This window comes from Mustela nigripes, chromosome 8 (assembly GCF_022355385.1).
Source record: "Mustela nigripes isolate SB6536 chromosome 8, MUSNIG.SB6536, whole genome shotgun sequence".
Lineage (NCBI taxonomy): Eukaryota > Metazoa > Chordata > Mammalia > Carnivora > Mustelidae > Mustela > Mustela nigripes.
In genome coordinates, this window is record NC_081564.1 from 30,195,645 (window position 1) to 30,209,089 (window position 13,445).

General features: G+C 44.0%; 1 protein-coding gene across 5 annotated transcripts in view; it reads right to left on the reverse strand.

Annotated features, from left to right (window-relative positions):
* Positions 1 to 5,803: 5,803 nt before the first annotated feature.
* The window catches only part of LDLRAD4 (low density lipoprotein receptor class A domain containing 4), a 368,881-nt gene continuing 361,239 nt past the window's right edge, over positions 5,804 to 13,445 (reverse strand). For all 5 annotated transcript variants that reach the window (XM_059409132.1, XM_059409129.1, XM_059409130.1 and 2 more), the window contains one exon: positions 5,804 to 13,274. In XM_059409132.1, the coding sequence (XP_059265115.1) occupies positions 12,744 to 13,274 (531 nt within the window). In that variant the 3' untranslated portion in view covers positions 5,804 to 12,743. The remainder of the gene's footprint in view (positions 13,275 to 13,445) is intronic.

The window sequence follows — 13,445 nt, forward strand, 5'->3', positions numbered from 1 at the left end:
CGATCCCAGGACCCTGAGATCATGACCTGAGCCGAAGGCAGCGGCTTAACCCACTGAGCCACCCAGGCGCCCAGAGGTCAAGTTTTAATATTTCACATGTGAATATCCAGTTTTCCCAGCACCGTTTGCTAAAAAGCCAGTCTTTTTTTTCATTGTGTATTCTTAACTCCCTTGTCAAATACTAGTTGACCATATATGCTTGGGTTTATTTCTGGGCTTGTGATTGTGTTCTGTTGGTGGAGTGGCCTGTTTTTATGCCAGAGCCATACTGTTTTAATGACTGTAGCTTTATAGTGTAGTTTGAAATAAGGTGTGGCACTTCCTTCTGTGTTCTTCTTTCCCAGGATTTCTTTGGCTATTTGGGGTTTTTTGTGATTCCATATAGATTTTAGGAATTTTTTAAAATTTCTATAAAAAATGCCATTGGAATTTTGATAAGGTTTGCATTGAATCTGTAGATGGCTTTGGTAGTATTGACATTTTAACAAGATTAATTTTTCCAGTCCATAAATATGGGATACCATTCCATTTATTTGTGTCTTCCTCGATTTATGAATGTCTTATAGTTTCCAAAATAGACATCTTTTACCTCCTTGGTTAAATTTATTCCTAAGTACTTTGTTGTTTTTGATGCTATTATAAATGGGATCAGTTTCTTTATTTTTTTCAGATGATTCGTTGTTGGTATTAGCAAATTCATTGTAAGGATATAGAAATGCTATTGATTTTGTGTGTTAATGTTATGGCCTGTAACTTTACTGAATTTGTTGATTAGTTCTAACAGTTTTTTGGGGATTTTTTTTTTTTTTTTGGTTGAGACTTTAGGATTTTCTATATATAAAATCAGGGAATTTGCAAATAGAAACAATTTTATTACTTCCTTTTTAATTTTTTTTTTTTTTTTTTTAAGATTTATGTTTTTGAGAGAGAGAGAGAACATGAGCTGGAAGGGCAGAGGGAGAGGGAGAGAGAATCTCAAGCAGACTCTGAGCTCAGCACAGAGACTGACATGGGGCTCAATCCCACAACTCTTTGTGATCATGACCTGAACTGAAATTGAGTCAGATGCTCAACTGACCATACCCTTCTTTTCCAATTCTAGTAACTTTTATTTCTTTTTCTTGCCTGACTGCTCTTGATAAGGCTTCCAGTACTGTGTTGAATAGAAGTAGTGAGAGTATTTAATTTGCTCGTGTTGGACCTTCCTTGCATCACAGGGATAAATCCCATTTGATCATGAAGAATGATCCTTTTAGTGCTGCTGAATTCATTTGTTCATATCTTGAGAATTTTTGCATCTCTGTTCACCAGGGATATTGGCCTATAATTTTATTTTCTATTGGTGTCCTTATTTGGCTTTGGTATTAGGCTAATGCTGGCCTTATAAAACAAGTTTGGGAGTATTCCCTCATCTTCAATGTTTTTGGAAGACTTTGAGAAGAATTGGGATTAATTCCTTAAATGTTTGGTAAAATTCACTACTGAAGCCATCTGGTCCTAGGCTTTGCTTTGTTGGGACATTTTTGATAACTGATTTAATCTCCTTACTAATAATAGGTCTGTTCAGATTTTCTGTTTCTTCCTGATTTAGTCTTAGTAGTTTGTATATTTCTAAGAATTTTTCCATTTCTCCCAGGTTGTCCAATTTGTTGTCATGCAGTTGCTCACAATAGCTCATAGTCTCTTATGAGTGCTAGAATTTCTGTAGTATCTGTTTCCCTTCTCATTTATAATTCTGCAATTTTGTTGATTTGGTCTTTCTCTTTCTTCCTTGGTTTGTCAATTTTGTTTATCTCTTCAAAGAGCCAACTTTAGTTTGGTTAATCTTTTCTATTCTTTTTAAATTTTCTGTTTTGTTATTCCTGCTCTGATTTTTATTATTTCCTTCTTTCAGTTAACTTTGGGGTCAGTTTATTCTTTTTATAGTTCCTTAAGGCATAGAGATAGATTGTTTATTAATATGGATGTTTATTGCTATGAATGAACTGCTTTTGCTGCATCCTATAGATTCTGTTATTTTGTGTTTCCATTTTTGTTTATCTCAAGAAACTTCTATTTCCCCTTTTAATTTACTCTGGTACCTGTTTCTTTCACTGGCATTTTAAGCTGTAGGAGTGAGTGTAGACAGCATTCTAAGATAAAGCACTGTCTACAGGTCTGTAGTAATTGGCCAGATGTTTTTTAATTAAATCTAGAATATGGATGTTATAACAATAGCAGCTCCTTTCATTGAGGGCCCCACATGGCAAGCACAACTCTGTCCTCCAGTCTTTCCATGGGTGTTCTATTGGACAGGTAACATGTAAAAGCAACAGCCCATCAGGGAGATTAATTTGAGGTAAAGCTAATATTTGAACCACCCAGGTCTGTAGGTTCCAAAATCTGTACGGCCCTTTAATTGTAAGTAGGAGATCTTTTTTTTTTTTTTTTTTTTAAAGATTTTATTATGTATTTGACTGACAGAGGTCACAAGCAGGCAGAGAGGCAGGCAGAGAGAGAGGAAGGGAAGCAGGCTTCGCTGCGGAGCAGAGAGCCCGATGCGGGGCTCGATCCCAGGACCCTGGGATCATGACCTGAGCTGAAGGCAGAGGCTTTAACCCACTGAGCCACCCAGGCGCCCCGTAAGTAGGAGATCTTAATGGAAATGGGACAGATGCCAAATCATCTTAGAGTCCATGCCAAAGATGGGAGTGACTAATGGTGCCCTCACTCAGGTAACAGAGCTGCAGCAAGTGAGGAGGGGTTGGGGTCACCTGGCCCACACATTAGGGGAGACGGACCTTTGTACTCTGGCTTTAAAGCATGCTTACTCTATTTGCTAGTGAGGCTTGCTAGAACCTGTGGTGCTTATAGATGCATGGTAACAGTAGCCACAGTATAACTCCAAATGCAGATGGCTTTGTAAACAGGTTAAATTACACAGGAGCTACTATATACAGCTATCTGCAAATACATATACCAGCTTCCTGGTAAGTCCTTTTGAAAGCCTACCTTTCAGTCACCACTATGCTGTGTTAGAATGATTAAAACTGTAGCTTTGGCATGTCTGAGTTTTTAGAAAATTGTGTAAAGTAGGGCAAGTGAGGTTTGTAAAAGCTTAAGTCTGAACAGAAACATGATGTTAAGACAAAGAACTTCACAAGTGCAAAGTTTTTACTTTGGGGCTGCTATTTTAAAACAAACATTCGAATTAGAATCCAAAGCAAAACAGCATAATGAGCAATCTAATTATGATGTTCTAAGGAACAGACTCATTATAGAATGGTATGTGCAAGTGTCATCATGGAGAGTCACAAATCCAGCATCTTATTTCAAGGCTCACTATGAGTGGATCTCTGGAAGAGGATGCCCTGTGTTTCCAAATATTCTCCTAAGGGGGTAGGAAGCAGGTGGCTAGAGGAGTGTGATCAGCGAGCAGCCCTGCTGTCTCACAAACAAGATAATAACCAGAGGAAATTGATCAAAGGAAGTCAGAGATTAGAGTTTGGGGTCTCCGCAGGCATGTTTTGGCAGCCCTGAAGTACTGTGTCCCCCAGGTTGGGACACAAGGAAGCACAGGCAGAAGAGAGGTCATCATTAAGGAGGGGAGATTTGGGGGTCCATTCACGTCCTGTGCTGAGTGTAAGCCTATCTGGGAAAATGGCGGGTCCAGAACTGGACCCTGCCAGCAGCCCCTGGATCTTGGAAGGCCCCTTCCAAGAGTGTCATTTCAACTCCAGATAGGAGGAATAACTCCTACGCATGCTGGCAGCTTCCAGACATCAGTTGTCTGGGTTTTTCTGCCCCAGCACTTCTCCCCAAGTCTTCAGTTTGTTCCTACCCAGGATGTCTGGGAAGATAATCCCAAAGGACAACCCTCCACACTGGAGATTGTTGTCCCCGCTACCCCTCCTTCTTGGCCGCATCCTGAGCCCTGATTGCCTACTGTGGGAATCTGAACACCTTTGCCGGTCTCCTCTCTCATTACCCACTTCATCCTCTGGGAACAGCTCCCAGGCAAGCTACCTGCATGGAGATTCTCTTCTCAGCTTTTGCTTTCGGGTAACATGGAGACAGTTACCAAGGGGTGCTTGGTATAGATTCCTTGTGGCAGAGCGGGGACAGGGAAAGGGAGCTGTATCTTTGCAGACTCCAGGGTTTACTGAACAGGATCAAGGAAGCATCTCAAGCCCTGAACCCCCTCATTCCTGTGTAGAACTCTCTCCATGAGGAAAGTATACTAGTGTTAGCTTCACTCAGGGATAGCAAGTTTGGGGGATATTCTGTAGTATCTCTTGAATGATTTACTGAATAAGAGATTAGAGAATTTATTCCAGAGCATAGTATGATCTATGAGTAACTATTCGCTGTTTTAAGGAAGAAATTCTTTTCTTATAGCTGTTTTCCTCCTTACACTTTTTACTCTCCTTTCCAAAACAATTTTAAATAAATTAATTCAGGGGCGCCTGGGTGGCTGAGTCGGTTACACATCCAACTCTTAATTTTGGCTCAGGTCGTGGTCTCGGGGTCCTGAGATGGAGCCTCGTGTCAGGCGGGCATGGAGCCTGCTTCAGATTCTCCCTCTCCTCCCCCTCCCTCTCTCCATCTCTCAAAAAAAATTTTTTTGAAAGTCTGAAATGGGTGTTATTACCAACAATGATTTATATGGCATTTTTAAGATTTCAGTTTCCAAAGTTCACTTGTTTCTGAAGTTCATTACATAGACATGCAAAAGTAACTGCTTTTTGTAACCGTGCTCAGTTCACTTATTCCAGTAATTTGGTAGATGGTGTGAGGTTTTGTGCATACACAGTTATGTTATCTGTGAATCTGTGTATGTAATTAGAGCTTAGAGATACTATTCTAATCTCTCAATGAAGTAAATTTAGAGTTTTTTTGCTACATTATCACAGACTGAGAACCTCTAATGCTGAGGATCTTAAACCTTTGAGGCATCTCTCTCCTGGTTGAACAGTTCCCATTGCTAGAAGTCTTTTTTTTTTTTTTTTAAATGTTCAGTTAGCCAGCATATGATACACCATTAGTCTTTAATGTAGTGTTTCAGTGGTTCATTAGTTGTGTGTAACACCCAGTGCTCACCACCACACAAGCCCTCCTTAATACCCATCACCTGGTTACCCCATCCCCCCACGGCCCACCCCTCTGAAACCCTCAGTTTGGTTCCTGGAGTGCAGAGTCTTTCATGGTTTGTCTCCCTCTCTGATTTCTGTGCCTTCAGATTTCCCTCCCTTCCTCTGTGGTCCTCCATGCTATTCCTTATGTTCCACTATGAGGGAAACCATCTGATAATTGTTTCTCTGCTTGACTCATTTCACTCAGCAGAATCCCCTCCAGTTCCATCCATGTTGATGCAAATGGTAGGTATTCATCCTCTCTGATGGCTGAGTAATATTTCATTATATATATGGACCACATCTTCTTTATCCATTCGTCTGATGAAGGGCATCTTGGCTCCTTCCACAGTTTGGCTATTGTGGACCCATTGCTAGAAATCTTGTTCATGTTTTGGGCTCAGCTGGTTTCTGTTTCTCTGACAGCCATCCTAAAACTGGGAGACAGCTACACATCCCTCGGGCACCTCGGCTCAAGTGAAGCCGTTCTCAGTGGTTCCTCCCACGATGAGACCTGAGGACAACACCTGAACATTTCTATGTAGAACCTGGGCTTGAGGAAAGGTTAGCTAAGAAACCCTAAGAATAGTGTTTCTTTGGGACTGGATTTTAAAACACATGTCGTTTCCCCCACCCTCACATATGTGCTTTGTTTTTTAAAGATTGCAAAAAAGAAAAACAGGAGACACATGTATATCACTGATTATTTTTAATGATTTTGTGCTATGGTTTGACCACAGCAATAAGAACAAGCAGAAAAAGCTGATTTCATAACTAACAAACAGCACTTAGAGCAACATCTTTCTTTAAAAGTATTGCAATTACAGACCTTAGGCCTAAGAACTACATCACCATTGCTCAGTTAAAAGAGGCAGATACACAACAGTTGGAAATATTTCTCTGTATATAGCTGGGAATTATGTTGAAAGTAAGCACAAATGGCTGTTATAGACTTTAATAACTTCTGGTTATCAGAGCTCACATGAGCTACTGAAAAGCTTGCATACAGTTGTACTTTTTAGTTGGCTTCTTTATAATAAAAATTAAATGAACTAAATCCTATGAATAGTCTTGTACACATTTAAAAATAGCTTTCCAGTAGACAAAGACAATTAGAAAATGTGATTTTTGAAAGCCATGAAATGAAAAATAGCAATATACCAACAAGCACATTAAGGTGAACCAGTATCATTTTAACAGCAAAGTTTAAGCCTCAGTTCTGTGGAAAGGAAGCAATGGTGTGGGAACACACTTTAGTACCTCTGAGTCTAGAACATTCTCTGATGACACTCATCCTCAAACAGTTCTCCCAAGAGATGGAACCTGGAAGGGTGGGAGTGTTGCTCCTGAGAGCAGAGAGCCTTGACTCCTCATGCCAAACCAGAACCATAAGGAGCCCCCACAGTTCATGAGGGGAGCCGAGGGTGGGGGCTGGATGGGACATAGCCTCTCCCCACCAAGATAACTATCTTGTCACGCCTTTTCAGAACAGTGAGAGAAGGGGTGACTTTTCATTCTTCAGCATTAAGAGTTGCATTGTAGAGGTGTTTTCAATGTAAGGATAATCTGTAATCGTCTGCTCTCTGGAGGATAAGGGCATGGTTCTTTTGTGGTTTTCAAAATCAGAACATAACACCACAGAGCAAAGAAAAAACGTGGATTTTACTAGAATTAATATCCTCTGGTGACACAATAGAGTGGAAATATGGATCAGATGGGCAAAATTTCACTGACTGCCTTTATGGACAACACTGGAAAGAATGAACATGCCCATGACTCAACTGTGGTTTTGGTGAAGACATGATAGGCTTTTTCCTTTTTTAGTATTAGAATATTTGAAGATAAAGGCAGAGGTCACAAAGGACACTGAGCTGGAAGGATAGATGTGTAAGAGGTGCGAAAGAACAGGCGACGAAAAACATAATCCCTAACGGCTGGCAAATCCTAGCTTATCAAGATCACCCCGAGACACCAACAGGAATGGATAAAAGATTCTTCACTTGACTGACCGATAGCTAGTTCTCTGTGAATGATAACCCAAAACAGAAGTTTTGCTAAGAGCGGGGTCATCTCCTAAGTGGATTTGTTTTTCCTGAGATACTCTTGCCCTACACACGCGTACCTTCATTGGCTCCACAACTTTAGTTTGTCAAAGGAAAAGGCACAGCGAGACTAGGGACACAGATGGCTCTGAAAGCCTCTGTACTGACCAAAGTTCTCTGCTGCTGGCCAATTTCCTGAACTTGGGCATCATTTCTATAATTTTAACAAAGTACGCACTTTTCACTGGGGCCTGACCTCTCCGGTCTTCTACAACATGAGATATCTTCTCATAAAGCAAATTCAAAAGACACTTTTTTTTTCCTGACTCTAACACTGGTCCAACTGAGCCTTACTAAAGAGATGAAAATGAGAAGCATCTAGTGGCAACCAAAAAGCTGTGGGATTCTTTTTGAATTATTTTTTAAAGGGTTTTCACAGCAAAGATGCAACTCTCACTTGCTATACATATGCTGGTCATAAACAGTGGCTTGTTTGTTCAGACTTCTTTCCCTTGTGTTATAATATTGATATTTAATAGGAAAATAAACTACATAGACTTTTATCTGTATGCATCCATTTGCAAATTTCCTTACAAAAGAGGACAAAGCACATAGGCATTCACAAATTCTATGCCATTTCTGTTAAAATCAGTATCTATACATTATATTACAATATTAACAATTTTTTGTTCTACCCATTGGGTAGGATATGTGCATAATATATTCAAGTTATATACAGCACCTTACAAATAAAAAGAGAAGACGGGCAACTGAAAAAGCACCATTGTAAGTGAGGCACAACAAAGGTGGGAGCAGAGTGCGGCGGTGGGGGGCTCGGTTCCTGGGTCTGCTGAAGTCAGCAAGAGACCCCGTGGGGGCTTCAAAGCCACCAGCATGCAGAGCTCTTTGGAACGCCAAGGGCGACGCGACATGCGAGTAGTGCGTCCATTACCCCCCCGCCCCCCCGCCCACTGCACACAAACAAGCACACGCAGAGAAAGGGAAGAGGATCAGAGGAAGGCAGCGCTTTCTTAGCAAGGCATTCTGACTCATACACACCAGCTTCCCGATGCAGCTGGTCTGGAAAGCAGCAGCAGCAAACGGCCATCTAACCCTGGCAGTCAATTACAAACTTGAACTACGTGAAAGACGCAGTACTTTGGGTAGTAATATCACCTCGGCTGAGATCTTGGTTCCTAAAAAATGTAAGTTATGTCGAGGCAGGAGGATTTTGCAAGGTCCTCTGGCCGGCCTCTGGCAGCTGGCCCCAGTGAGGGGAGCCTGCAAAGCTGCCGAGACTAGCTTTTGTAGTCTGGGGTGAAAGCTATTTCTTCATCTGTGACTTTGGTGGGCACTGGTGGACACCGTGTTGCTCACACTGAGGAGGGGAGATGTGCCAGCCCGTCACCCAATCATGTCATTTTATTTAGGTTCACCAAGGCCAAGGTAATCTGGGTGAACATCAGCAGAATGGAGTCTGCATCTGGCCCTTCCACTAGGATTGGGCCCTGGTAGAGAGGGGAAGTGGCCTTGGGGGGCATGTCACCATACAAAGGCTTGGTGCCAAGCATGGGTCTATGTCTTTAGTCACAGACAAAACCAAAAAGTTAACAAAAACCAAGTGTTCTTCCCAGTTCTCCCTGCTCCTTTTGCATACTGCTGAGCTTTGGAAATCTGAAGAGAAATGAATGGTATATGAGACAATATGCATTTAACGGTGCTGCTTTACATAGCAAACTTCTAGCAGGAGTCCCGGCCTAGCTAACACCAGACGGAAGCTGCAGGCAGGGAGCATGTGGGGGAGCAGCCCCCAGCCTGGCCCCTGAGCACCCCAGCAGGACCCTTCTACAGGCACTCCCTAGTCAGCAAAGCAACTGGATAGATGGTGCAGGAGGGCCCTGTCCAGGGGGGCAACTCTGCTTCTGAGGGGAAGGCTGTGATTTGGCCGGCTTCTTCTAGGTCAGAGCAGTTTTCTAGCAGTGCATGCTGTCTGAGTTCTCATTCTAATGAACATAGAATAAAGGTGAAGAAGATCAAAGGAAGAAGTTCAGAAGCCTAAGGCATGCTCATCTGTGCACCACATTCCTGCGCCAGTGCTTCTGAAGGCCTTCCAGGCTACTATCAGCCCCTGTCCTCTCCGAAGAGTTTGAGCTAAAATCAGCAGATAAATGTGAAGTCCTCGTGACAGGTCTTTTTAAGTTTTCAATGCTCTCTTCGGCTATCTTGAAATTTCTTAGGGGCTGTGTGTCCACAAGTGTATGTGATGGGGAAAGATGGAGTGCATGCTTGTCAAACTCCTTAACACTAAATTTTGGTCAGGGACACAAAGAACAGAGCAACGTTTACTTAATTACACAGTTTGTTTAGGAAAACCTCATTTGTACTAAGGACTGCTTTGGCGACTGAAGAACACAGACCTTCTGAAAAAGCAAATACACCCCCGAAGACTTGTTCCTAGAAATCGGATTCAACATACCCTGGGTTTTATGCTCCTGGAAGTCTGGGGACAGCAGCTAGAAGTCACAGCTGGTTCCCGGAGAGCACTATCTCCCCACCCACTGTTCCTTTGAACAATGCAATCCTTTAACACCCTTCTGAAATAATAAACCCATCATGGATTGCCTACATCACAGGCTCCCCATCCAGACCTTTGGATCTCCTAAGCATGTGGGCTTCTTGAAGTTTGGGCCCCCGTACAAGCTGCCTCCTCACATCACCCTTGTCCCTCACCCAGCCAGCAAGGGGGTAATGTGGTATGAATAAGGCAACCACACCTTTCAAGAAGCTGTGGATCTAAATCACCTTTTCCCCATGTCAAAGGAAATGGACTCTTAATTCAACTCATGACCTTGGCTTTCAAACTAATTCATCACAGATGTCCAGCCCCAAAGACCATCAAGTCATGGTTTGCTAGGTCTGTGTCTTTAAATAACTATATAACTCAAAGGGCAATTCTCTAGGGGCCCAATAGGAAGAACCTCTTTTGAAGGACGATTCAAGTTACTGGAATTAAATAATTGCTTTGCCAAATTATTGTGAACATCTGGAAAACATTCATAAACTTAAAAGGTGACTAAGGAATTTACCAGTTTGTGACCATAGCTCATTCTTGCAGTAGGTAGGAAAAGGATTGTGCAACCATTTTGAGGAAGAGCTACAATATGGCGGGTTCACCACTGAGGTTTGGAATGATGATTAAGCTTCTCCTTTTGCATTTGACGGGACACCTAACCTACCTTGAGCCCCCACCTGTGGGGTCCTGACTGGGTCAGGTGCTAACATTCCCTTGCACAGTGAGGTAAGGTTCATGCCAAGGGGATGCCCAGCTTCCTTAAGCACGGGCCTGTAACCCAGGCAGTGAGCTGAGCCACAGGAGGGCCTAGGGCACAGGAGAGGCAGGCTCTGGGTCCAGAGAGGAAGTCTGGGTCCAGGCTCCCAGGGATCTGTCCAGTCTCGGGGTCCCAGAGGCAGCCCCAGAACAAAATACGCCTCCAAACAGGGTCTGAGGCCTGAGTGGCAACTGCTGCCCATCTTTTCTCTCTCTCCTTTTAAGAGAGACTAGATCTGTGGAGGTTACTGTGTGAAATGGATGAGTCTAATGGAGATTACAATCCTCAAAACAAAACAAAAACCAGCCACCTACTGACCGAGAGAAGTAGCAGAAAGGAGCCATGGACAGGACTTGCCATTCAGAACATTCTCCAGCTCTTAGCCCACAGCACAAAGTCACCTCCCTGAGAAACCACCCCAGAGACCCACAGACAGACACAAACACACATGTGTCAATTCAGCAATGAAAACCGCAGAGATCAGAGTCACTGAGCTATCATTCCAAATTCACTGTTTTACATGCAGAGGCCAAAGGGGACAAGCCCTCCCATGGCCTGGTGCTGGCCAAACCCACAGGCTGTGGCTGTCACATGGGTAAGATGCTGGCTTCCACACAAGGAAGTTACCTATTCTACATAAGAGCAAATGTTTGTAAATATCACGAATAGTGAAGCTGAGACTAGCGATATTTAAAATGAGCTCTCTGGTTGCATTGAACTACGTGTTGTGCTTTTTCTCCTGTGTGCTTACAGTCACTCCTCCCGCCCTGCACCGTTGGGTAACCACTGGGGGGTTGGGGGCTGAGGAAGCTCTCCCCAGGAGCCAGGATGGGTTCTGAGTACCGCATTCCTCCAAGAGCCCAGTGCCACCAGCAGTGATGGGTAGCATGTATGGTCCCCGCCATGTGCTCTCACCGGCTCCAGGGGGCCTCCTGCGTGTGAAGATGCCCCTGGGGGCATCACCTGCACACTGTGGCCAGGTAGGCTGCCCCAGGGGGCCACTGGTGAGAGCCTCTTCCAGAGCCCTGACCAGCCGGCCAGGCCTGAACTGCACTACCTATCTAGAAAAGGAGAGAGAAAACGGAAATACACTGAGAAGTCACATATTCCAACAGTATTAAAAATAACCACCTTGCATTTTAAACAATTTATTGCGTAAAATAATGTATGTATCTGAGTATACTTCATGCTACAGTGAAAAAAAAACAAAAACAAAAAACAAAACAAAACAAAAAAAACAAAACCCCTAAATTACTGAAGAAACTGCTCCGCGGGAGGACGGGCAGGATTGCGTGATACCGGGTACATAAAATGCACATGTCAGGGTCAAAGTTAATCAAATATGCAGCCTAAGACTAGCAGAGGAACTCAGCAAGTCAGAAACGCTGGGATTTAGTCTTTCCTATCTTCCAATCCCAAAGTCTCCAGATGCTTCTGCGATGCACCACTATGTGAGCCAAACTCTTGCAACGGTAATGACCTCCTTGATTTAGGTAAGTTGGCATATGTTAGGCTATATCCCCAAACATCTTTTCTCGCGTGATTATGGGGAACACTCCGGGTATTCCTTGGGCCTAATAATAATCCACAGGTGAGAAGACAACATACAGAACTTCACATAGAACAGTCCCCTCATATATAAACATTTAGATAGTGCAACTTTTAAAAAAAACACATCATCACGACACAAATTAACTCCTTGCATTCGTCTAACTTCTTCACTTTATACCTTGGCACACAAAACAGGGATTTTGAATCATATTTTTAAAACAAAATAAAAGTTCCACACCTTGGGAGAAAAAGCAAACTGGCCGATACTTCCCCACAATAATATATAATAATGCATCCTTTTTTATCAATTCATTATAAAACGGGCCATTCTGGCCTCTTTCTCTGCAAAGTCTCCTTTCATAATTAAATAAATCAAACACCTCTGTGGGTTTTATTTCATGATATCTTCCAAGCATCCCTTTCTCTGTGTTCCCAAGCCCGCCCTTGGTGAAAACCAGCACCCACCCCGTCCTGACGCCTGTCCCCAAATAAACACTGTTCGCGGTCAGACCGGATGGAAGTTTGTATTATTTCAGTCTAGTCTGCTTGCAATTCCCCTGAAAGGAATCAGAAACAAAGACCACGTTTGCACATTTGGTTTTACTTCCTTGTAGCACGTGAAACGGAACAACAGCGTGCCGGGGGGGCGGAAGCAGTGCGGCCCTCCTCCCTCCTTGGTTTCTTCCTCCTCCTGCGCCGTCGTCGCGGGGTCAGACTAGGTTCCCGGGCTTCCTGTCTTTGCCCTGGATGGGCAGCACATTGCCCCCCGAGCTGTCCTGCTGAAACGGCAGTCTGCTCCCTCTGTGGGCGCCGCTGTGCTGGTGATGGAAGAAAGAGGCGCCCGGATAGTGGCCCATCACCTCGCTGTACGTCGGGGGCGGCCCCTCCATCCTCCCGTTACTGCTGCAGGTGCTGGCACTTATCCCCGAGTTGCTGCTCGGCGGACACGGGCCCCCACTGTACGCGGAAATGTCTATCAAATCGCTGTCGAATATGGTTCGGTTGGGCGGGGCCCTCACAGATTCTCGGTTGAGTTCCCTCTGCTGTTCAGGGTCCCTGAGCTGCAGGGCGCAGGGCCCCTGGTAAGGAGGCGGCTCCTCCCCGTCAGATAGGGAGATGGTGGGCGGAAGGTCGATCTCATGCTGCACGTAGGGGTAGGTGGGCTGGAAACGGCTGAACCGGTCCCTCTGGATAAAGGATGGGGCCGTAAACCTGTCCCTGGACCTTGGGGCATACATGATCTGCAAGGGAAGGAGGACAGGGTTGAAGACATCCGTGGCACAATGACCACGAACCTGAGGGTATCAAGGAAATTTATGCACGGTCTGTGTTCTCAGCAGTTCGAAGACTTTTCACGCAGTCCTCAAAACAGGAAACAATGGGAATCGACGATTTCGGGGTGGGGGTGGGGG